The 24,227-nt window shown below is 39.7% G+C and overlaps 1 protein-coding gene across 2 annotated transcripts; it reads right to left on the bottom strand.

The window, feature by feature from the left end:
- Positions 1-242: 242 nt before the first annotated feature.
- OPRM1 (opioid receptor mu 1) lies at positions 243-23,987 on the bottom strand. Of its 2 annotated transcripts, none has more exons than XM_085217065.1 (4): positions 23,494-23,987; positions 9,638-9,990; positions 8,061-8,581; positions 243-2,091 (listed from the first exon to the last, which is right to left on the bottom strand). In XM_085217065.1, exons 1-4 carry the CDS (start codon positions 23,826-23,828, stop codon positions 1,954-1,956), a joined length of 1,347 nt encoding a protein of 448 aa, XP_085073191.1. In that variant the 5' UTR covers positions 23,829-23,987; the 3' UTR covers positions 243-1,953. The 2 variants fall into 2 exon arrangements, with proteins under 2 accessions (XP_085073191.1, XP_010705522.3); XM_010707220.4 differs by having other exon boundaries at positions 1,948-2,602.
- Between the last annotated feature and the right edge of the window lie 240 nt (positions 23,988-24,227).

Below are 24,227 nucleotides of genomic sequence, written 5' to 3'. Positions count from 1 at the left end.
CATTCTGTGTGCATGCATTACAGAATCATAGGAATGGATATGTATGCCTCTTATTAAAAAGAAATGAACTATCTGCATGTGTTCCTTTTTTTAGGTAGGTGTTCTTTAATGCAGTCACATAATTAATCTGAGAAACTCCAAGGTGATGTGTTGGTATTGGTTGATAGCACAGCATTTTCTAGAGTTGAGCTATTAAAAAAGGGCATGATGATCAACGTGTACTGTGATGTGAATACAGTATGTGCAAGTACACAAGAAACACAAGCATTTTTATTAAAGGATTACAATGAAGATACACAGATTGCGTAACAACTTGATACTTTCTCCACAGCACTGCCAGCGAACATCCATGTCTTTTGATAAATAAACAGGGCATTTAACTTATTTTTGCTAATGTTCTGCTAATAAAATTTGCTTCCTCATATCCTTAGACCATTATGCCTACAACAACATTAGTCCTACTAAAAATATTTACAGTCAGGTTGCTCAATTAATTATTGGACTGTAGAACCTAAAATATCTTTTCAAATTTTAGGCTTTTGGCAAGTCAAGGGATTTTACCCATGAGCTGTTACATTCCTAATACAGAAATGTTTTCAGCTCATTATGCAAATTCTGTAACAGCTAAGGTACTTCAAACTAGACATTAAACTATGACCTTAGTTTTCTTCCTGATTTACTGCTAAAGGCTTTTCCAATACTTGTTCACTGTATTTCAGCTTACTGTATGTTAGCATGATAGACTGTTCAGATCTTGCTAGAATCAGTGCTGTTGGACAGTTCTAATTAATCTGCATCTCTTCTTCAGTTTATGTTCTTATTAGTTAAATAATACTGCTGTGTAGTGCAAAAGAACACATCCAATTTTTTTTCAAGTTCCTATCCCATGCTTTTTTAAAGTTAGATGATGACAGATCTGGTTTAAACTTTAATAATGACCATGAGGAAATCTTGTTAGACTAATACAAAATTAAATATGGAATCTCTATGACAGCATGGCAAAATTTTCAACAGAAAATGGAAAAAAGGCACTTCTGCTATGTCTAGTTTCATATTATGCTGATATACATATTTAGCCAGATCACACTAATGAGACAAGAGTAGTATTACTTCAATTTACAACTCACAAGGATTTCGCCTTCAGTCTTTATTACATAGTCCAAGGTAGAGACAAATGATTTCACACTAAAAGCATATTCCATTACACAGATTTTAACAGTGAAAGTAAGAAATAAATAAGAAATAAAAAGAAGAAAACCCTGTTCCATAGAGTTGTATTTTAGAGTACACTTAAGTATACTGCCCCACCCCCCACTTAACTACTGATGGTTTATTTACAAAGCAAGTAACAAACAATGGCTAGGAAATACTATTGCACCACAAGTTATCTACATGGATATCTCTATTTTCCATACTAAAAAACCAGATAGGATGACATTTACTAGGACGATATTTACTTCAGTATGATGTTTCTTTCATAAATCTTCATGTGTTTTACTAGGTAACACAAAATGGAAATGCAGACTCTATTAAGTTAGTTAGAAAAACAAATATATGTGTTTGGTTAAGAAAAAAATTATTTCTATCAAAATGTAACTCTTTTTTTTTAAAGCAGCTCTGATGTCCTAACTCTTCCAAACGCTTCACACAAGGACTGTTGTTGACTTCCAAGTTTGAGATATTGCTGACGGGGCAGTTGAAATTTGGGAATCTAAAGAGAATTCATTGGTTGCCTGTGCCAGCTCTGACAAGCTTGTGGCTGTACATCTATTTGCACTGGAGTTTACAATAATAGAGTCAATGCTTTTTTGGGGATAATTCTACCAATAACAGCATGGGATACTTTCATTTACTCTATTAGGTGAACCGATACCTCATCGTTTTGATTATAAAAGTCTAGTTCTTATGTGAGAAGTAGAAGAGAAAGGTAGTTTTTTTTTTTTCTGTAAATGATCACTGAAGGAAATATTTTCCCTTTGAATTTATGGAACATGCAATCTTTATAAGTGAAGAACTCCTGAATTTCCGACGTGTTGTTCTAGATGATCCTGTGAGACTTTGGCACACAAACAACCTACATAGAAAACACCTCTAGAAAAAATTTTTATGTGTAAATCAAGTACCCAACTTCATTTCCCATTATATTCTCTCCTTAAAAGTTTGACAACTTTTTTTTCCAAAAGTTGTCTGTCTTTTGAACTTTTGTTTCCGACCTGTTTAATGCCATTGTAACTTGCCAGAGCATATCAGATAGCTTTGCTTTTAGATTAACAGACGTATTCCTGGTTAATATGACTGTTTTGAACAATGGAGCTTGGAAAGCCCCCATACCTCTTGGCTCTGCTTGCCACTGAGTTTCATGCTTCTGTTACGAGCAATGTAGAAGTGCTGCAGAAGCAGTTTTTGACAGACTGGAAAAGCAGGCACTTTCCTCTATGTTAATTCTTTTATCATTGTTTTTATTTCTTTTTTGAGGGAAAGCGTATCCTATACCTTCCCATAGCGGACTGCACAGAAACACTGGTTTGTAATTGCTTTGAGAGCTATACTGCAGCAGACCCTGTCACGGCAGTGGAGTGGTTTCAGCTTCTTGGAGTTCCAACTGAAAGGAAAGAAATTGCAAATACAATGAGCAATTACTTGATTTATGCCCCCGACCCCCCACCAGTTTGTGTTTACAGTGTGTATTTTTTTAAGAGGTGTTTACATCTCATTTGCAGCTATTACCCTGCCCTATAAAGCTGAGCTAGTAGCCCAGGCAGCAGGGTGAGGATGAGTCTTTGTCATAATACACCAAGGTAGAGAGAATGGTAAGAGAAAAATTTTGTGTCTGACCTTTAACGACACAGAAACTGATCTTCAGTGCTGTCATGTTTGCATGAGAGTCTGTTTCATAGCTGTTTTCCTTCTAGATGGGAACGCTCTGTGAGCTTCACTTGTAGAGAAGGATTTTATTCACTCCCTGTATTCTTTTGTAGCAATTGCAGGGAAGCTGGTATTTTAGATGCTATGTTAGCATGCTTTCTGTTTTCACATCAGTGAATTGGTTAACTCCTGGATTTGAATTTAAAAATCCAGTTTACATTCTCTGTGAGATGGAGTTACATCAGGAATTAATCACAACCGTCCCTCTGCCCTTGGTGCCCATAGTATCCATGCCTATTCATGTACAGGCATGATATCAATACAGAAATTTTCACCAAGAAAATCTGCTTACTATACATCACATCCTGAAAACCTGCAACCCTTTTTACTGCTCAGCAATCAGAAATTGTCAAAAATAGGGAGATATTGTAAGTAAGGTGTTTATTTATGGGAAGCAGACTCACAGATGAACTGTGAAGAGAGGGCAACGTGTTGCATCTGCTTAGGGATTTTGGAGTGAGGAGAGTTTATTTTCTAACTGCTCTGTTTTCCAGGCACTTTCAGAAGTGACATCTGTTAGGAATACTAATTGGAGATAAATTTATCCAAAGCCAAAACATAACTTAAATTCTTGTTCAATTCAGCATAATATACTTAGGGGCTTTCTTTATTCTACATTGAGAATGTTCTTCCTCATCAACTTTAGAAAATGACTTGATTTTGAATCCAATATGAGGAAAGGCTAAGAAGCTGGGACTGTTCAGTCTGGAAAAGCCCTGAGATGGGATCTTATAAATGCTTATAAATATCTAATGGGTGGGAGTCAAGTGGATGGGGCCAGACTTTTAATTGCCCAGTGATAGGACAAGGGGCAAAGGGCACAAACTGGAACACAGGAAGTTTCATATGAACATGAGGAAGAACTTCTTTACTGTGATGGTGATAGAGTACTGGAACAGGTTGTCCAGAGATATTGTGGAGTCTCCTCTGGAGACATTCAAAACCTTCTTGGATGCTTTTCTGTGTGACCTTGCTTTAGTAGGGGGCTGGAGGACTAGGTGATGTCCAGTGATGCCTTCCAACCACTACAATTCTGTGATACTGTAATAAAATATTCAGCTCTTATGGAAAAAATGAAATGTTGTGCTGTCCATTTATTCTGACTTTCAGTTCAAGGAATGCATCACAAAAATATGCAGCCTTAGGATTGACTTAATTGGTTTCAGTCCTCATAGCATTGTTTATACTTGTAAACTCCTTTAATTAAATTGTGTGGAAAACATTCTTTTTTCTCTGCTACGTAGAAGATTTTTAAGGGTCCCATGCCAGTGCAAATCAGATATGAAAGAATGCCTAGTTTTTAAGAATCTGCTAAATTAATACAACCTTGTAGAATTCTTGACAGAAATGTTTTTTATAAGAAATCAGTGTTTTATCACTGAGCACCATATTATATACAATGGACATATGCCAACTTTCTAATAACACATAGAAATGTCCTTCATTAAAACAGGTAGATGTGAAACCTGATAAAGATTGAAGTTATAGAATCTGTACAGCTTTTACCAGGTTTCTGCACAGGACTCACCAGTACTCCCCTTATTTGTTTGTAAGCTGTCACTGAATGCTAAGAAAACTAACGTGTAAGTGAGTCCTTTTTTTTCAGTTAGTTAAACCAGCTTTTAATTTTTTCTTGTTTCAATCTAGAAATAGTTTTTCTTTACCCCAATATCCTTTATATTTCTATATCTAAATGTTTGACTAGCCACCAGTCTTTTCTCCCTCACGAACAAGTTGCTCCACTGAGCACGTACAATTTTCATAAATGCTCATACCATCAGTGCTGTGTTTCTGGAGGATGTCAGAACTTGTTTTGTACTTTCCCTAAATGCTGATAAAACAGTAATGAAATTCTTGATCCAGAAAAATCTTTCAGCAATCTAAAAGACCCATGAAATAAGTCAAAGGAAAATATCTAAACTCAGAGTAATATGAACATTTGTGTTTGCTGTTCCTGCTTTTGCACTGATAGAAAACACAACTGTTATTTCCACAAGTGAATGCTTATTTTAAGTGCTTTAAGAGTGTGAGGCCCCAAGCTTTTCTGCAATTGAGTGCCTGCAATTCTCATTACCTTTAGCAAGAGTAAGAATTCTCACTTGGCAAAAAAAGCAGCTTGCAGAACAGCTGTTTCTTTGAAAATAACTTGAACTGTGTCCACAACTATACAGTTGTACAAATAGAATTCATAGCAAATGCTCTCCAAGGCCTTATATATACAAGAGAGAGCTTGTCAGTATACTTAGATCAATACAGATATGCTGGCTAGGCTTGCCTATACAGAAAGCACTTACCTGTGAAAAGAATGTCCTGTCAATAGAATTTACAGAAGCTCACCAACTGTTTGAGCAAAGTGCTTTTTTACATTTTCTGAGAGAAAAAGCTGCATTCACCCTAGTGCTTTTTCTGTCTGAAATAAATAAATACAATGTCACATTTGTCAGTACTACTCAGAGAATCTCCTCATAATAGAAGTCCTACAATCTTTCTGTCATTTTGATGATAAGAGACACCAAAAATTTTGTCTCTTATTTAAAAGTTCGTTATGGAAGAAAATATAAAAATGAAGTTTTATATTCAGCTGTGAACATGGCTTGCTGTGAATGTATTCCATCGCCTCTGTGGAGGATGAGAAATATTGCTGCTGCTAGCTGGTGTGCTGCTCAGGGAATACCACAGTAAGAAGATTCAGGTCCGATCCAGAGAGTGTGTGTGGCAGAAAGAAATCAGTGGCAGCATCTGCCAAAGCAAGAACTGCTGGGTGGTAGTGAGGGGAATGATTGGGCCCGTTTATGGCCACTTCAAATTCTCTCAAATACGAGACTGTGCAAACAAATCTATGAGGACAGGAGTTTCCAAGTAAGTCTTCTTCTTCATGGCCTCAGTGAAACCTGCTAGCAAGTTTCTAGGAAGGGTTAGAGAGGCAGTGAAAGCTGTGAAGTCACATGGTTTCTTACGTTGCAAGCACACTTTTGTTACATGAACATTATCTCTTTGCCTCAGTTTCCTTCTTCTCTGCCTCTGATGTTATTCCTGACGTTCCCCTTTCTCTTCTGCGTTCTTCCTGTCAGCTCCATTTCCCTTCAGCACCTTCCCTTTCACTTCTCTTCCATATGTTTTATCTCTTCTTAACTAATTCCACCGCTACTCACTGAAGCAAATGAGTAAAACCAATCAGCCAAAATTCCAACTGTGTGATTAGCTTGCTTCCTATTGCCATTAAAAAGCTAACTTCTGTCCCTACCTCAGGTGTCACCCTTCCCTGGTGTAGATTGTAATATTTTTCTGGGAAGGATCATCTCCTGTTCTGTGTTTGCTCTGTGCACAGAAAAATAGGCTTTATTTTAATCAGCCTTTGCCAGTACCATAATAATTTTTGCTAAGGGTAGAAAATTAGAAGGTTACAGCTCTTCTAAAATCTATAGAAAGATTTCTATGTAAACGTTGAAGATACATGCCTCTAACCTGCACTGTAGAATGATGGACACTTACTAGGTAAAGTCTGAATTCTGTTGTCAGACGTGCACAAAATTGACTCCACTGAGGATCACGTATGCACTACTGAGAGCTGAATCTATCAAATAAACTTTTGCTTCATATAATGAATACTATGTACATACATACATACATGTATTGGCCCATGACATATTTGGCCATACTGCTCTAGCACTGAAGTGTGGGTAAGACTGATAACACAATCACAGCTTTCCCTTGTGAGATCACCCCCATTTCCAAGTGATAACCTGTTCTGTGTGAGAAAAAGCACAAGTCTGAAACTGGATCAGTTCTTTGGATGATGAAGGTGAAGTCTTAATATTTTCTGTGAAAGACCAAGCAGGTGCTAACTGACTTCACAGGCCACAGCTTAGCATGTACGAATCAGGTGCTTGTGAATGACATCAACAACTGCAGATGCTTAATACACCTTATCCTTCTCCCTACAGCCTGCTTCTTCCTCTTTTCTGGTGTAATTACTACTGGATTACTGGCTTCCCGATGGCCCGTGTTTGGTAAATAAGCTATTTCTCATACAAGAAGCCACTGACTTCTGCACCTCAAAAAGGTGCTTAGCTTGTGGCTGAAGGGGCAAACAAGAAGCTCATGTAGGAGCAACTGAAGTATATTGCTGATGTTCCAAGAAAAAGGTGATGTGGCAAGGAATGAACTAGGCTTGTGCCTTTCTTCTCTTCAGTGAATTCCAGAGAAGATTAAAACACTTTCTAGTACATGCTTTGATAGAATGCTATAATTTGCTTTTATGTTTTGCTTGATGTTCACTGAAGAATGTGGTTTGGCAACTTGGGAATCATCACAGGATCATGGATGATAAATATGTAACAACAGAACATTTTTGCAAAAGCTAAGAAAATGCAGTTTGAATTAAAATGAGATTTTTGATATTTTTCTCTTGGTATCTGCTGTGCTACAAAATGTCCACTCCTCAACGGCTTTTTCTACATAGAAAAGGAATGCTCTGTACACCTTAAATGGCAAAATGGTACAACACTCCTTAACATGAATGCATATTTTTATATATATGTATATATATAGATATATATCAAAACCCACACTAGTCAACACAGATAATGATCTAGCAAAAGAACTGCATGCAGAAGACTTTTGTCTACTTCTTATATCTTTCCAGCAGAAATAGGGCCTTGTAGGCCTTCCTTCTGTATCAATCAAAAAATGTATATGCACAGCTTTTTCTCTTTTCAATTCACTGATGAAACAGCAGGACACAGACGTAGCCATCTTATAGAAGCAAACAACTATGAATAGAGAAATCTGTGATTATTCTCTAACTTGTTCAAAACATTCACCTGTTGTAAACATTCTGCAAATGAAACACTCTGTTTTGGATGTTGTGTGTACACATGCACACTGGACCCAACCACGCAAAGTACCTTTGAAAGCAAAATGCTCAGTTTCTGGACATCAGCTAGACTAGAAAGGAACCAACACAATGCATGACTGGGGTCTCTGTGTATGAATACACTGGCTTCAAATGTAGCCTCGAAGGTGTTCAGGCCTTTAAATAGCTACAAATCAGTATAAACCGTAACTTCAGAATACATGTCATCTCCAAGCGGGAGGCCCGGATCCAGAGATGACATCTCCACTGCTAGTCATACCTGATGGTTAGTCCTGTCCACAGTGTTGGCAGTGGAAGCATGGTCACGAGTATTTTGTCGGACCCTTGTGGAGTTTTGCTGCTCAATGGTTGAGGAGGTGGGGATGCAGAACTCTCTGAAACACCTTTTGAAATTCTCATCTAGAAATGCATACAGGACTGGATTGAGGCAGCTATTTATATACCCTAGAGCAATACAAAAGTGCCAGGACACAGTCTGGAAAGTAGTTTCTGGGATGTTGACCAGGGCTTTAATGATGACATAAATGTGGATAGGAGTCCAGCAGATGATGAACACTGCCACCACTACAAGAACCATCCTTGTGATCCTCCGCAGGTTCCTGTCCTTCTCTTTAGAGCCAGATAACATGCGGACACTCTTTAGGCGTAAAATCATCAGCCCATAGCACACAGTAATGATCAGGACTGGCATGATGAAGGCAAAGATGAACACACAGATTTTCAGGAGGTTTTCCCAGTACCAAGCAGGGTGAGAGAATGTAAGCGTGCAGTCAATAGAGCCTAGGGAAAGAAGAAAACAGCAGAGAACAAGACGGTCAGTTTTATATTTGCTTTCCTTTAAATACTGTAAGCAAATAGATTTTTATTTATGTAATTTTTTATTATTATTTTATTACATTATTTTTATGTATTATTATTATTAATTATTACATTTTTATTATGTAAATAACTAAAACAAAACAATTTGATATCTGTCATTGGGACAAACAGTGATAGGACACAGTGTTGCAAAACATGTAGGAAGCTTCCGTTAGAAAAAAAACCTGAAAAGTAACATGCTCTCCTTTGCATTATATCGCTTGGAATTCTGTGTAGAATTTCAGAAGAAAAAGAGCTGAATTGTCATAAATGTCTAAACTTTGGCTCACTTCTGATATATAACGTGGTGATGATTTAACCACCATATCTGCAGCAAATTTGGGCATTTCAGGGCAAAGGGGAAGAAGATGGTACGACACTTGGTAACCATGCACTATGGAGTGTTTTTGATACACGTTGAAATGCTGTCATTTAAAGGAAGATCTCTGAGCACTAGAACTCCAGAACATGCTCTGAGTTCTGTATTATACCCTGCCAGGAAAAGTTGAAAACATATAACCATTATCTGCGACTGCCAAATTCAGCAGGAATTTGGGTAAAACAATGCCTTCTGTGCAGTACTGATATAGTACTCCAGATGCAGCCATACCAAGGAAGAGGAGAGGAAGAGGATCTCTTGATCCACTGGCCACACTTTTTTTAACGCATGCCAGGATACCACTGGCCCTCTTGTCCAGAAGGGTGGGCACAGATGCTTTTCCAAACACTGAAGTAATTGTGTGGAGCAGGAGCCTCATGGATCCTGCTGGACCTGCCAGTCATCAAAGACTGATCACATGCAATGCTGTGTCTGGTCAAGTAGGGCTAGCTGCAAAATTGTTAAAGATGGCTTTTGGCATAACTTTATACAGCCTGCAGGTATGAAATTAGTTCAACACCTCTACAATAAAAAGAAACAATGCAGAAAGGACTTAAAACATTGAAATATTCAATTTGAGAATGAAAAACAAGACTTACCATGCCTGTATTTAGTTGTTGCCATAAACATAACTGGGAGACCAATGGCAGAAGAAAGAATCCAGTTGCAGATATTGACAATTTTGGCATTTCTGGGGGTACGGAAATCAAGGGCCTTGACTGGGTGGCAAACAGCTACGTAGCGATCCACACTCATCGTGCAGAGCGTAAAGATACTGGTGAACATATTGTAGTAGTCTATGGATATAACAATCTTACAAAGGATCGTACCAAATGGCCATGTTCCCATCAAGTAATTCACACTCTGGAATGGCAAAGTACTTGTTGCTAGTGCATCTGCCAATGCAAGATTGAAAATATAGATATTGGTGGCAGTCTTCATTTTTGTGTATCTAGAAAAAAAAATCAGCAAAGAAAGTGAATGACTACAACTAACAACATTAAACAAAATTGAGGCCAGTGCACCATCTATAAGTTACTTCCATGAAATAACATGCTAAATGGTATTAAAGATCATCTCTTCTACTGTTCACCTTTAAATCAAATTACCTTGCTCTGGCTTATCTACAATAATGTTTATGTTTTATAAATCAGTCAGACATTACCTAACAGGTATAAGAAGGATAAGAAAACACTAAATTAATTTGTGCAGAAAGGACATACATAGAAGAAACAATATTATGATTGCTAAAGAACCACTAATGAAGCTGGGAAAAAATGTTTGTACACACTGGTCACTGTACTAAATGAACAGATTTTGTGCATCTTCTCATGACATGTCAAGAATCAGAACTGTAGTCTACAGTTACGATTACGACTATTATGGTTACTACTATTACCAATCTCAGGGTCCCCTACAAATTGGATAGATATTCCAACTGAATGAGAAGACAGATGCTATCGACCACATGAACTAAGCATATCAACAAAACCACCAGCCCTGTGTGGATACTTAGCCTCGTTGCTTAAAGTAGGTATGCATGCAATGCTCTGCTCCACAGTGTTGATTTTGACAGGTGAGACTTCAAACTATTTTGAACTCCCTTCTTTTCTTAAGTCTGTGGCACTAACACAAAAAACACTTTCTGAACTTTAAATATGTCACACCAACCACAGCTGAGCAGGGAAACTTTATATGCTCTGTGTTTGCATTCCTAAACATGGAATTAAAATTATTCCTTTGTTTCATCCATTTTTTCTTTTCAAGAGTCCTTTACAATTTCAAGCCCTTGTCACATCAGTAGCACCTGACATCCACTATTTGTGAGGATGATATATTTTCCAGTGGCACTATGAACATTTCATTCCAAGTAATCACTCCTGGCTAGTTTGTCCTGATTGCTGCTGAAGTTGCTAGGCACTGAGGCCAGAATTTGGGGGGTTAGATGGTTTGCTCTTTTGATGAAATTCCTCTTAGATTCTGCAAAGTAACAAGTACAATATTTGATCAGACATTTTATATTGTATAGACAGATTTGCAAGTGGAACAGTCCTTTAAAAAGACCTTTTGGGCAATTTGTTGGAGAAGACAAAGTGTAAAATACAGTATTTAAAACTTTTTTTTTTTTTTCTCTCTGATCTCTTCAGAACGCAAGTCAGCTGCAAAGAGCTCATGACAGGGCTACAAATGGAGCACATCTTTGGAACTTTTGTCAGGAGTGGAGGAATGCAGATTTCATCCTGAATACAACTAGATAACTTTTATAATGAACATCTGATTAAGTTCATACTGTTTTTATTCTCTCATCGCACTGTGCATGAGGATACAAATAACAACCAAGGTGTTCTTTTAAACATTTTTTGAGTAGACCTGATCTGCTACTTGACTGCTGTGTTGAGAACTATGATCTTACAAGTTTAAATCAAATCTATTCTTTGAAGTTAATGTACCTTGAAAACTTTTCTTAGGGGACTACTCCCTTTATCCAACAGACTGTAACAGCAATTTAGGAAGACATAGTTGCTACAAGCATCTGTGCCTCTATTTGCTGGGAATGATTTAGAAAAAAAATGCAAAGGATTGCAGTGTGGGAGAGGCACAATGAGCTACAGCTCTAAAAGTGATTTAGGAAGGTGGAGAAAATATTTGGTGGGCAATCTGTTGAAGAATCTTGGAGAGGATAATGAAAATATGAATATTTCAATAGTGACTTTACTAAGGAAAAAAAAAAGATGCACTAAGCCCTGTTATCTCTCTTGCTGTTTATCAAAAACGAATGTGTTCTCTACAGGTCTTACAACAGTTCCTAGATTAGCTAATGCTCCATCCAGAGAGTATACTTGGATGTTTGATGCCAGTGTGAGCAGACACGCTTCCTCCAGCCTGATCGGCTCAGACAGCAATAGCAAGGATGGCTGAGGACTGGCAATGGCTCTGAACCCTCAGAAGCTGAGAAAAGACAAATACAGACTCAGCACCCTCACCCATGCTACTGGACCATTCTGAGCTCTGTAGTGATCACTGTCTTCACGGCTGGAGAAGAATATACAAGCTTAGGTATGCAGCTCAGTGTCACTGCCATCATATCTGATTCAGTAGAAATTCTGTCTAGAAAGCACATCATCATCAACTCATAAGAATGATTTTTTATCTGCAATTAAAGCCATTTCAATGCTTTAAAGACAATGCTTGACATAGCAAAAAAAATAAATAAAATACATCAGCCAATAGGTAAATCACTTTCAGTTTAGCGTGCTAGAGGAAAGGCAGAGAAAAGCTCTGAAAAAATGGAATAGCATTTCTTCGCTGATACTACCATGGGCTCCACTTAATGGCTACACAAATTTAAGCTTAGAAGTATCATGTAGTAATTTCACATAATAGGCTCTGGAGACTATTAATGAAAAATCCTGCTTGATGTACTCTTGTAACCTACATATTTATAATCATCTTTTCTCTTCTTACAGAGAAAGGAAGTAGAGCTTTTGTGGTGCTACAAAGTATTTACCTCCACAATTGCTTCATGAACAAAAGCCTATTGAAGTTCACAATATTCTTTTCAGTGACTTTTATGGGACCTGGGTATTTCTCTGTACTAAATATTTCAAGATTTTATAAAGACATTATTGCTAAAAAGTACATTTTGTTGAAGGTGTATTTCTCCAAATAAGTAGATTATTAGTGTCACTAGGATTTTTTTCTTTTTTATGAAAAAATAAATATTGACAGAACTGGTTTTAACAGCATGAAAAATAACAGTCCTGAAAATGAAGCTCTTCAAAGTCTTGATCTTAGCTTTTATTTTACCTTTTGCTAAGTTATCAGTCTATCTATTTAAAGAAGCAGAGCAAACATTTCCATCATATGAACACAGCTGTGTATGTGATGAAATATACTTCAGGGGGACTGGATATTCTATGCAACGGAAGTCCTGGGCTACCTGTAAAACTTTCTTATAATACCAACAGCACTGTGTGTATAAATACAATATTTTAATGTTTACTGCTTTCGCAGTGTGATTCAAGGCCACCAGACAGAGTGGTGAACATTTACCTCTGGATTACTCTTAATATTAAAATTAATTATGCTCATCATAATTCAGGTACCCACTAGCATACTTTTTCTATCTCGTCAGAGTAGACTTTTTATCATAAAATACTAATTTTTATTAAGTTTCTTTTTTTTAAAATACATATTATGATATGACAAGTTAGATTCACAGCTTCAAGTCTGCCTAATTCTGTAGGTCATATTCAGCCTTGCCTTATCACTGCTCTATCCAGCAAAGATTTAAGATATATCTGAAATGTGAAGATTTGAGCTGTAGAGATCCACTCAACTGGAATTTGCTTCCAATAAGAAGAAAGCAATAAGGAAAAGCATGACAATTCTACTGAAATAGTCACTAAGTTCCTGACATTCAAGGATACGTAAAAGCCTTAGACTGGTAGGCCATGGGCCAGCTGTAGTTTGCCAACCCATAAAAAAAATCATCAAAGTAGAATTATTGAATTATAGAACATAAAAAGACCCTGCCTCAATTGCAGAAAGTGTAACAGCATCTTGAGCAGGGGCCATGACTATCTCCCTGTCCAGTTCCCAGACACACCAGAGGAAAGTGATGTGTGTATCCTTGTGCTTCTCCCTCTTGCTGCAAGACACACCACAGCTTTGTTTCTGTCTTGACCACTCCAACTGTGACGTCTTCAGCTGATCACCTTTGGAGGTGATCGATTTTTTCAAAAGTGTTTTAAGCCTCAATAGCTCCAAAGAAAAGAACAAATAACATGACTCACATTTTCTTAAAAAAAACCCAAACAACACATGACATTTTTAATACACAGTATGCTTTTTCTAAGCATAACAGACACTGCTGATATACTGCTATCTGACTCTTGTTCATACCACTTATTGGAGAAGCCATTTATATCCATATGGACTGATGAAATATATTCTCTTCCAGACCTTTCAGTCCTGTAACACATCAGTCTTACATCATCTTTGTACCATTTTTGGTGTAAAGAAGGTAGAGACATGGTCCACATTTAGCCCAATGAATAGAGCAATACATGCCATTACAAATTCACTTGAAAACAGTGAGAAGCAGAAACAGTCTTTTGCACTTAGGAAATAGGTGGGACAATGATAGATTGGTAACAATGACTTTCAGCAACTCACAGGCATGCAAGCTTTTGTTCATCCAAAGCTAATTGGGAGACAAAAGCTGCTTCAGTTGATCTATGTACAGTGCAAAATATCTGAAAAACTAGTTAATTACAAGAGACTTATTGCAGAAAGCAGTCGTTCATGAATCTGGCTTGGCTGCTTAAAGAAACAACGGCCAGCAATTAGGTCTTGCATTCAGACAACCTGACATAATTCTTGTTGATTCTGGATGAGATTAGGTTAGCGTTTAAATTCATATTCTTCTTGCATAAATGACTTGTTAAACAAATGAAGAGTCATTGTGTGCATGCATTAGATTTGTTGAGGTCTCCTTGGTGGAAAGATTAAAACATGTGAAGCATGACTAGTTGAACCAATCTAAATGAACATTTATTTCCATGGCTCTTCAGGTACATTTTCTATATGCAATCCAAAAGCAGTAAGAAAAACAGATTTTTTTCATGTGTGCTTTCATAAGATATCTAGTACTTTCAGTTTTCACTGAGCCCTTAAAGCTCTGACAACAGTTCAGGCTAGTCTGGATAACTCTTTCTTCCCTCTATTAATCCAATGAGTACGTTTGACTCCCTGCCATAACCTGTAACGTACCTTTGTTCTCAAGTAATAGAACTAACTGATGGCCATCCTCATTGTCCTTTTTCTTTCTTTTCTTTTGCAGTGTAGTGCATCTTTCTCTATAGAGTAAAAGACCTTCAAAGGATCTCAGCCATAGCTGTGGTATTGTAACAGCCTGCTACTGATTAGAGCTTTGAAAGTCATGTATATTCCATATGACCCTAATCTACCTGTCACAGAGCACATGATTTCATCATTTCATCATCTTCATTTTTGAAGATTTAGTCTTTGATTTTTCTACTCAGGAATGCTCTAGAATGCCATTAAACTCAAGCTCTATATCCAAGCACAATAAATTTGGGCAAGCACATTAATATGCAGTCAGGCCAACTGGACTGCAAGTGACACTCTAGCTAACAATCAACTTGTCCTTTTGATTTATGCTCTCAATAGGAGACCATATACACAGATGTAATTCAAAAATAACAGTCTCTCAGGAGAAGCATCCAAACACCAAATAGAAACAAAGACAACTCCAGCAGATACAGCAATCATAGCAGAAAATGTTCACAGTTAGTTACAGTGAGACTGTGCTATTGCAAGCACATCTGCTTACTTTCTGTACTGACTCAGTTTGGGGCAAAAACTGGAGAAGGTTACAAAATTTCCTGCTGTTGATACAGACAGAGGCAGCGGTTGTTCCTGTTGAAGCCTTTGCTAGTCACTGCTGGTAAGGAGATTGGAGTGTAAATGCTGAAGTCAATCGCTGAACACAGAGCAACAGGAAGCTCTCTGTTGCCTAAAGACAAAATTTATCTGGTTTATCCATCAAATTTTATATTTGTAAGTCAGCAAAAACTACCAGAGCTCTGAGACTGAAGAGTGCGTTGGTGGGTTAACTAGAAGGATTAAAAAAAAAAAAAAAAAAAGAATATACCATGCCTCACTTCAGGTGCCAAGGCATGGCATACTTCGGCAGTGTGGGGCCTATTTATTTGACATACATGGTGGGGAATGCAGCAACCATATAAAACCTTATATATAGCTTATAACAAGCTTCCTATCTTTGTCATCGTACTGTGCCTTTTCCTCATACTGGTCTATGTTAAGGTGTTTGCAGATCCACCATTTGGTGGTATTTGCTTACATGTGCCAGGTAAGGAAGGAAGGATTCATGCAGGCACATCTGTTCAGGTTTCTTCTGTACTCAGAACCAATTAGCAGATTCACTCAGATGTCAGCCATGGTGCAGGAAAGCTGAACAAAAGCCTGTGAGGCTCCAGTACCAGCCCTTTCAGGAATGACATGGTGCCAATGACAGGGAGTCATGAGGGCATCTGACTCATCCTGTTTTCAATTAATTACAATAATGTGTTGGGCTCTGGGCTAAAACTCACTTGCTGCTTTCCTTAATGGCTTTTCCTGCCGTTTTTTTTTTTTCTTCTTTTTTTCTTTTTCTTCCTTCTGCAAAGAGGGTTCTATAGAGGTCCTTTTTCTGCTATTTGGTTTGTATTAGTGAGCTTAGTCCCTCCACAGAGAAAACAAAATTACCAGGGGAAAGCTGGTTCTTTCCCTTCAGGTGTAACTGAAAGATTTTACTAGCAAGGAAATTATTCTAGATAGAACACACAAATTCCACAGTAGTTCTAACAGGTAACTATTTTATTATCATCATTCTTTCTTTTTTTTTTCTTTTTTTTTTTTTTTAAATTACATGTTTATGCAAAATATCCTTGGAATTAATTGATAGGTCTTCAAATATATTCATACTTACTTGCCAGGCAAATATTTAAGATGTTGCAATGTTTTATAACTCCTATCAACCTAATTTCTTTTTTCTTTTCCCAGAAGCCACAGAGAACTATTTCATGATAAGAAGAAATGACAGCAACATGTATGCTGCAATTCTTGTGCAGTCAGCTGCTGGTATACTGAATTGTTCCCCTCAATCTAGTTAAATAAAGGAAACATTATCTGCAAATTATTCCTGGACTCATTCTGGTCTGCTTATTAAGCCATCTCTAGATCAATCTCTGCAAGTTTGACACTGAAGCACATATGAGTCTCCAGTAATGGCTGGTGTTTTTGCAGTTATTGTGTAACACATCTCTGAGAAATAAATCAATGGTGTTAAAAATGGTAACTCCAATATATTGCCATTATCCAGCAGCGAGTGCTTATTACTGAAATTTTTTGCTTTGTCCATGCAAAGGAAAGCTGTCAGCATCTCAACTTTCTCCCCTGTGCATTCAGGGAAGTGATCAGGACTACATCAGTGACAACTGAGGTTACATTTTTACAGGAGAGGCAAGTTAACAGCTATTTTCCTTATTTTCGGAAGATAAAGAGATCTTCCACAAATCTTCCTGATTTGTAGACTGATCTCCTCAGGTGAGGATTGTACATGAAAGATCCCCTGCTTGGCAAAGAAGCTAGCAGGGAAGCTTTTGAAGACAGTTTTACTACTAGCAGATGTGAAATCCACAAAGAAGTGATGGGGAACAGCAGCGGCAACCCTCCCTGGTAAAATGCTTTCATAGCAGCAGCATGGGGCTCAAGGTAATGCCAGAGACCATACAGAGAAGAGTTTTGCTAAATATGCAGGGTACAGTCTCTTGTGTGTAAGAGATCAGGATCTTCTTGTGAAAGTGTTGAGTGCGATCTGGAAAGAGGCAATAGAGGTGAGACAAAGGGACAGGAGAGAAGATGAACAAGGAGGAGGATACAGCTGTGAAGAGGGCAGAATGGGGAAAGCTGGAGGTGAAGAAGGAAGGCATGACAGAAAGAGGAAGTGTGACTGCATGTTTTGAGAAGACCCAAGTACTAGCAAACATGGATTTGGTACCATGTGACAAGAACGAGTTTGCATCTGGAACTGGGGCTCTGAAGGAGAAATTGACACCATCACTTTATGAGAAAAAATTGGGAAACTGGCTTCTTGGATGTTTTTCTACTGAAGCAGCACATCCTAGTGCTGACATGGAGGTCAGCAACGTGCAAGGGGGGAACAGGAAAAGACCAGAACTGCTGCTCTCTCCTTCAAGAAAGCAAATTCTCTCATGCTGGAATTGCTCTGTGCCATTCACCCCATTCTACACAAATAGTTTTGTTTTGAAGTTTTATTCCTGATCTGAGACACAAGATCTCATAGCTGATAATTGAACACTTCTCAGTGAGAAGGTGGAAAAACATGTTATTTCATGTCCTTCACAGTTACTTGACTAGCTACTGCTTATCACCTATCATCTTTACCTTTTTTCATCATGCAAATTCAAAGGGAAATATAAATAAAAAATGTGTAACGTTAAACAGATGAATGGTACTTAAGACAGCTAGGCTAAGCTGTGGAATGCTAGAGAATACCCTTAGAAGCCAATTTTAAGAGGCGCAAGGTCTTTGAAAGATAATGATAGAATCCCTGCTAACACAACAGGAAAGCCAAATTCCATGGTATAAGCCAAACAAACAGATGATTATAAGATGAAGTTTGCTTGAGATGGGCCTAACAACAAATCACTAAATAGTTTCAGATTTTTCTGCAATATAGATACAATGAGTAGCTTTGTATTTTGAAGAAAACAATTTTTTTTGTTTTTGAAGAAAACAATTTTGAACAAAACAAAGGATTAAAAACACATTTTCACAGGAAATCCCATTAAAAAAAATCTTTTTAATGAAAGTGCCCATTAGACAGGGTCCTTACAACACTCTCTCAGAGCACCCAGTTAGTTAAAAATAACTAATTTAGAATCCTTAACAACGTTTCAGAATTCTTAAATTTTACCTTAGAAAATAACTGCTTCGAAACAGCTTTATTGAAAGGTAACAGTATTTCCAACATATTATTTCCAACCTTATTTTAGATTCAGATATTCTTGGGACTGCTGCATGGAAGAATATCCATAGAAAGGTACTGAAAAAATGCTGATGTAAAATGCAGCCCAGAAGTCTGTCTGCAGTACAATAGGCTGTTAGAAGCAGTCTCACACAGGGATGCTTCTCTTTCTTCTTCTCTTTGTCTAAACACCACTTACTGTCTATGCCTGGAAAAGAGGTAATGATTTTGAGACTGTTTGGCTTACATCATGTTTTGTTTGAGATTTTTGTGTCATTTTTTGCTCTAGGAAAATTTAAAAAGAAAAGTTTTTCAACTGTATTCCTTAAAAGCTATGACTGATGATTTGAAAACAAAACAGTGCAAGTTAAAATGAAACAAAATAGTATTTCAGGATTATGCTAGCTCACATTAACTCATCAGTTTGTTAGTAATTGAAATATGAATAATATGTGCTTATAATATGTTCTAGTTTTACTGATACCATGAATAGTCAGTGCAATTAGACTGACTTTTATGAGGAAATTCAGTGAGGGACGAAGTTTTCAGCCTACCTCTGCCCAGGGTTGGAGGTGCTGCAGGGGCAGCCCCATGTCCTGCAGGTGGGAGCTGGCTGGGCATCCTGACCTTGCCTCCAGCTCAGAGAGACCAGGGACATTCTGAGGTCGTCAACCATGGCTGTTTCAATATAACTTAAACAAAACAAAAATACAAAAGTATACATGGCATTTTATCTAATCTACTCCTCTTGATCCTGGAGGAGAGGGGAGCACCTTAGTAGTCAAACATTTATCCTCTAGTAGAAGTTGGTAAATTTTTATTGCAAGCAGTGTGCAAACAAAACATATGTCTCTGTGTAAAGTGGTGTGGTGAGAGTTGTCATCTCACTGCACCTCTCTTTGAACTCAGCTTCTGGGCTGGTCTTGCCTACTCAGATTTCCTCAAACCTTGATTGTCTCCAAGAATACGGCCTTCACCACTTCTCTGGGCAAACTGTTCCAGTGTCTCAGCATTCTTATTGTAAAAAACTTCTTCTTTATGTCTAATTTAAATCGCCCTTCTTTTAGTTTGAAACCATTTCCCCTTGTCCTGTCACAACAGAACCTGGTAAAGAATCTGTCCCTTTTCTTATAGCCCCCCATTAGATACTGAAAGACCACTATCAGGTCTCCCTGGAGATAACAGATGCAGTGCCATCCAAATGAAGAGACATTCACATTGCTGTGGGCAGGAAATAAATGAATTTTATGGATTTCTAGGTTTCTAAATTCCCCAATCTATGCTGACACAAGACATGCCATGGATCTTCTTTCACACTGCATCCATAACTCCATGTTGCTTTGCAAAGAAGAGCTCCTGGCTTTTTTGGAAAAAGTCTTTGCTTCAGCCTGTTTTACCTCTGATCATTTTCAGTGGGTCATTTTCAGCTTATAAAAAATCAGACTCTCTCTACCCCATATGTTATATCCTTCTTACAAACTCCTCACTTTTCCTTTTCTTTACACGTCAGAGCATTTCTCTGAAGACGTCCATTCTTCCTACAATTGAAATTACATGCCAAATTCCTTTCTTACTAAAACAGTATTCCCAAAGCACAAGTGAGCCAGGCCGAAGTAAGCAAAGGTTTTAGTAGAGTGTGCGATCTTCCCAAACCAGATGATGATTCAATCATAATTTTTTTTTTTTTCCAAAACATAGTTGAGATATTGCCCTGAGAAATGTAAAAAGCTCTTTGCCTCAAAGCAGACTTCTTTCCTTATTTTAATTTTGTGGACTTAAAAAAAAAAAAAAGAAAGAAAGAAATGCTAGTATAATCATTTACTCTAATGAAACAAGGCATTTCCCTTATCCTGTGAAGGACCACGGGGCACCTCAGGCTCCTTTATCTATGATATGCGACAAAATGATTAGCACAGCAATTAAGGCATTGCTCTTGCCTTGAGTGCTGACAGCATCTATTGATGACACTGCAGCGCTCTCAGGGCATTTCACCCAGTGCAGAGCTGGGGCCTCAGCTTCTCCACTCTGGTAATGCCAAAGATGTTCAGCTATGATCTATCACAGCTTTCTAGCACTGTGCACACGTACTTAATCACAGGACATATTCTTCTTCCCCCTCTCATCATATCCCACTGTCTTGTCTAGAAAGCAAGAAAAGCCTATAGATTGATGTGAAATTAATTCAATGATGATACTAATTGTACACTGTCTTGTACTCTGCAGCAACTAGCAATAGCATTTGCTGTTAATGTAGCCATAATGACACTGTGTTCGTATTAGTAGTTCATGCTTAAACAAAACACATGAGGAAAATAGATAATGAAATCTGTGGCTGGCAGTAAAACCTGACTATTATTGCTGTCACTCATAAGGCATTTTTCATACTTCACAAAGGAAACAGCTCAGTGTTGGTAACATGTGGTTCAGCTTCACATACTGTAGATACAATGTGTGGTAAATAATAATTCAAGGAAGAAATAATTCAGCTGAATAGAAACCATTTGGGAGAAGGAGAATGGTTGAGATTGCATTAATGATAATGTACAGGTATACAAAGCCCGTGACACTGTATATTGATAATGATAGTTACACAGCAGGCAAGCACCTACACAGCTCTGACTTCAGGCCCATGGATCTGCTTCACTTGGAGGAGATGGGACAACTGGATGGGGCTTTAAAGTTGCCTGCTTATAGAAATAACTTAATAGCTATTCCAAAAAATGTTTCCAAAGAAGCTGAGCATAATGTATTAGTATGCACTCTAAACTTTCACTGGACTCTAAGAGGTGAGTAGGGACAGTTTCAGACATCCGATCATCTCCCTCCCTGCTCCTGGCATTTTCAAGGTAAACAAAGTGCCATATCACTTTCAAATCTTCTTTCTTGTAGTATTAATTCACCTCAAAATTAACACAAACTTCAAAACTTCCTTTTTCTTGAGCAGTCACCGTATGAAAGGTGGACAAAGATATGGAGATTTATAGTATGCCAAATTTGATCCAGGGAAAGGTTTGCCTCCTATCTTTAGTGGGATTTAAGGTTTCATGAATATGAGCACATAAGTTCACTGCTCCATATATGCATAGGATACAATTTGGGAATGCTCTCATGTTAGCATAGCCGGCAACAGAAAAAAACTCAAAAAGTTCCTCATTGCTGCCCAAATATATCAAACCTATATTGAAGCACAGAAAGGAAAGGCATTTCTGTGATGCTTAAACCACAGACTCTATTCAATCATAATAAACAAGCTTTTTTTTTCATCCTAAAATGGGAAATATGTGTATGATATTAATTGAGAAGGAATTATGTCATATGGAATCTGGAAGATCTGGGTTCAGTCCTATCTTTGCTGCAGAATTCCAGAGTGGTATTAGGGAGGTCATTTAACTGATTTATGTCTTCCTCTGTAAATTAAAACATACTTTTTGCCTTCTATTGCTTCTGGCTTTTGTATTAAGCTTTAATCTCTGGGAAAGATTGTCTCAAGATAGAAAGCTGAATGCAGGTGCCTCATTCAATTTGGCTTTGTGGTGTAAGTATAATTGAATTAATTAATACAAGAAATATGAACCCAGAACGGGTTATGGCTGGTATAAATATACAATTCCATGGAAAACTTGTAATTTACACACTGCTGACAACCTTCCTGATTCTGTTACATTGTGCATCTGCTGCTTCTCCCAGAGGAAGGCATTCACCGCTTGCTCAGACCATTGCAGTCATGTTCCTGTTCAGGAGCACTTCTCACACAGACAGCTTGGATCTGAGCTTGACCAAATCCTCATGGCACAAAGAATCTTCCCAGTTCTGCCTCTGAAATATGGCTAAAAGCAGTAGGAATAGTCTGAACCTGAAAATTGGTGCGTGTAAGTTGTGTTCCATTAGGTCTAGTTGTATGGGCTTTGCAGAGACATCCCCAAAAGCTGCTGTTATGTAGTACACTGAAGGAATCATCGGAGCACCACCCCAGCTTGTTACAGCCGCCACTGAGCACCAAGCAGCGCCTGCCCAGAGGGACGGGGGGAACTTCAAGTCCTGCGGCAAGGAGGGAACACTCCCCACGGGCTCCCCCTGCAGAAGTGTGGCTCGGAAAGGCCAGCTGCCCGGGGGAAGGTGCCGGGCCAGCTCCGACCAGGGGCATTCGAGGGCAGCTTCGACCCGTTCGGCCCCGCCGCCCCCGGGAGGTGGCACTGTTCCTCCACGGAATCCGACCACCCGACCCGGGCCCCGCCGAAGCCTGTTTCATCTCGCTGCCACCCGCTCGCCGCAGGTTTACGGGTATGAGATTCCTCGTGCGTGAAAGGCACATTTGTGAAGGACCTGCTGCTGACAATGCCGCTCAGTGCTGCAGCGCAGCTAGGAGTCTGGGGAACTGACAGGATCCCCGTGTGTACGCGTGGATGTATATACACGTACACAGACACAGACGTATACGAGCATAAAACACGCAAATCAACGCTCAAGGTAGAGGATCTATAAATCCAGGCAGAGAGAAGCATTGAGCCGCGTTGCCATTTCTATTTTGCTTTTGTGTTGGCGCAGGTTTGGGGACAGACGCGTGCTGTGCGTACACTCGTACACGCGGTGGCCGCGGTCCCCTTCCACCTTCCCTCAGCAGCGGACAGCTACGAGAGTCGGGCTCCGCAGTCGAAGCGCTGCCGGGTACTGCAGCCCTAAGGGTCCGCGGAGCATCTCCGACGGGGCGCTCGGCCCCGCCGCGTTTCCTCTCCGCGATCTCTCGCTCCGACGCCTTCCCAAAGCCTCTTCCACTCAAATACCCCGCACCCAGGAGGCAGAAGTCCCTCGCACCGCGGGAGTTTCGTAGCATCCCGCTGCCGGCAGAACGCCGTTCCTCAGCCCGACGGCGGCACTCACCTGATGATGACGTACATGACCAAGAAGTTGCCGAAAAGCCCCACGACGCACACTACAGAGTAGAGGGCCATGATGGCGATAGCCGTAACCACAGAGGGGCCGCCGCCGCCCGCGGGAGCGCATGGCCCGCCGCCCGCGCTGCCGTTGGCACCGCCGCAAGGCTCGGAGCGGTTCCAGCCCGCCGTGCTGTTACCCCAGGAGCCTGGCGGCGCGGCCGCGCAGGGAGGCACGGCGGGGCGGCAGGCGGCGGCGGAGGCGTTGGCTCCGAAGGGGACTTCCAGGGCGCCGGCGAGGAGCGGCGCGGAGCCGTTGCCCAGGAGGTAGGCGACGGCCATGGTAGGCGGCGGCGTTAGAACGGCCACCGGCTCCCCGCGTCCGATTGCGGGCGACGCGCGGCGCGGGCGGTGCCGGGGAGGCGGCGGCTCCCACCCGCCCCGACGGCGCGCCCCGGCGCTGGCTGCAGGCACATGTGTGTGGCGGGCGGGGCGGGAGGAAGGGCTGTGACGGCGGGGAAGACGCGGGCGGGGGGAGGTGGAGCTTCACTCCCCTCTGAGGTCTTCATGAGGTGTCAAGTGAAGCATTCTGTGGGAGTAGGGGTGTGCGGCTGTGGTGGAGTCTGCTTTGCTGTGCTTCTCGGGCTGGGTAGCGCTTAAAGCGTTTGCTTCTCCAGGGAAGTGGGGGTAGGGAGAAACGTCTGGTGGTGTTGCCCGAGTGGATCAGGGGTCAGCGTGCAG

This window comes from Meleagris gallopavo, chromosome 2, assembly GCF_905368555.1.
Source record: "Meleagris gallopavo chromosome 2, MGAL_WU_HG_1.1, whole genome shotgun sequence".
NCBI lineage: Eukaryota > Metazoa > Chordata > Aves > Galliformes > Phasianidae > Meleagris > Meleagris gallopavo.
Note: the sequence above shows the minus strand (reverse complement) of the source record. Positions and strands in the feature narration are given on the sequence as shown.

What these genes read in the sequence shown, in the direction of transcription:
- OPRM1 (XM_085217065.1), bottom strand. Translation starts at nt 23,828, where the DNA reads ATGGCCGTCGCCTACCTCCTGGGCAACGGCTCCGCGCCGCTCCTCGCC. An exon ending in AACAACTAAATACAGGCATG is followed by an intron (nt 8,582 to 9,637) that starts GTAAGTCTTGTT and finishes TTCTTTCCCTAG; the next exon opens with GCTCTATTGACTGCACGCTT. An exon ending in TGGACAGGACTAACCATCAG is followed by an intron (nt 2,092 to 8,060) that starts GTATGACTAGCA and finishes AATTTTTTCTAG; the next exon opens with AGGTGTTTTCTATGTAGGTT.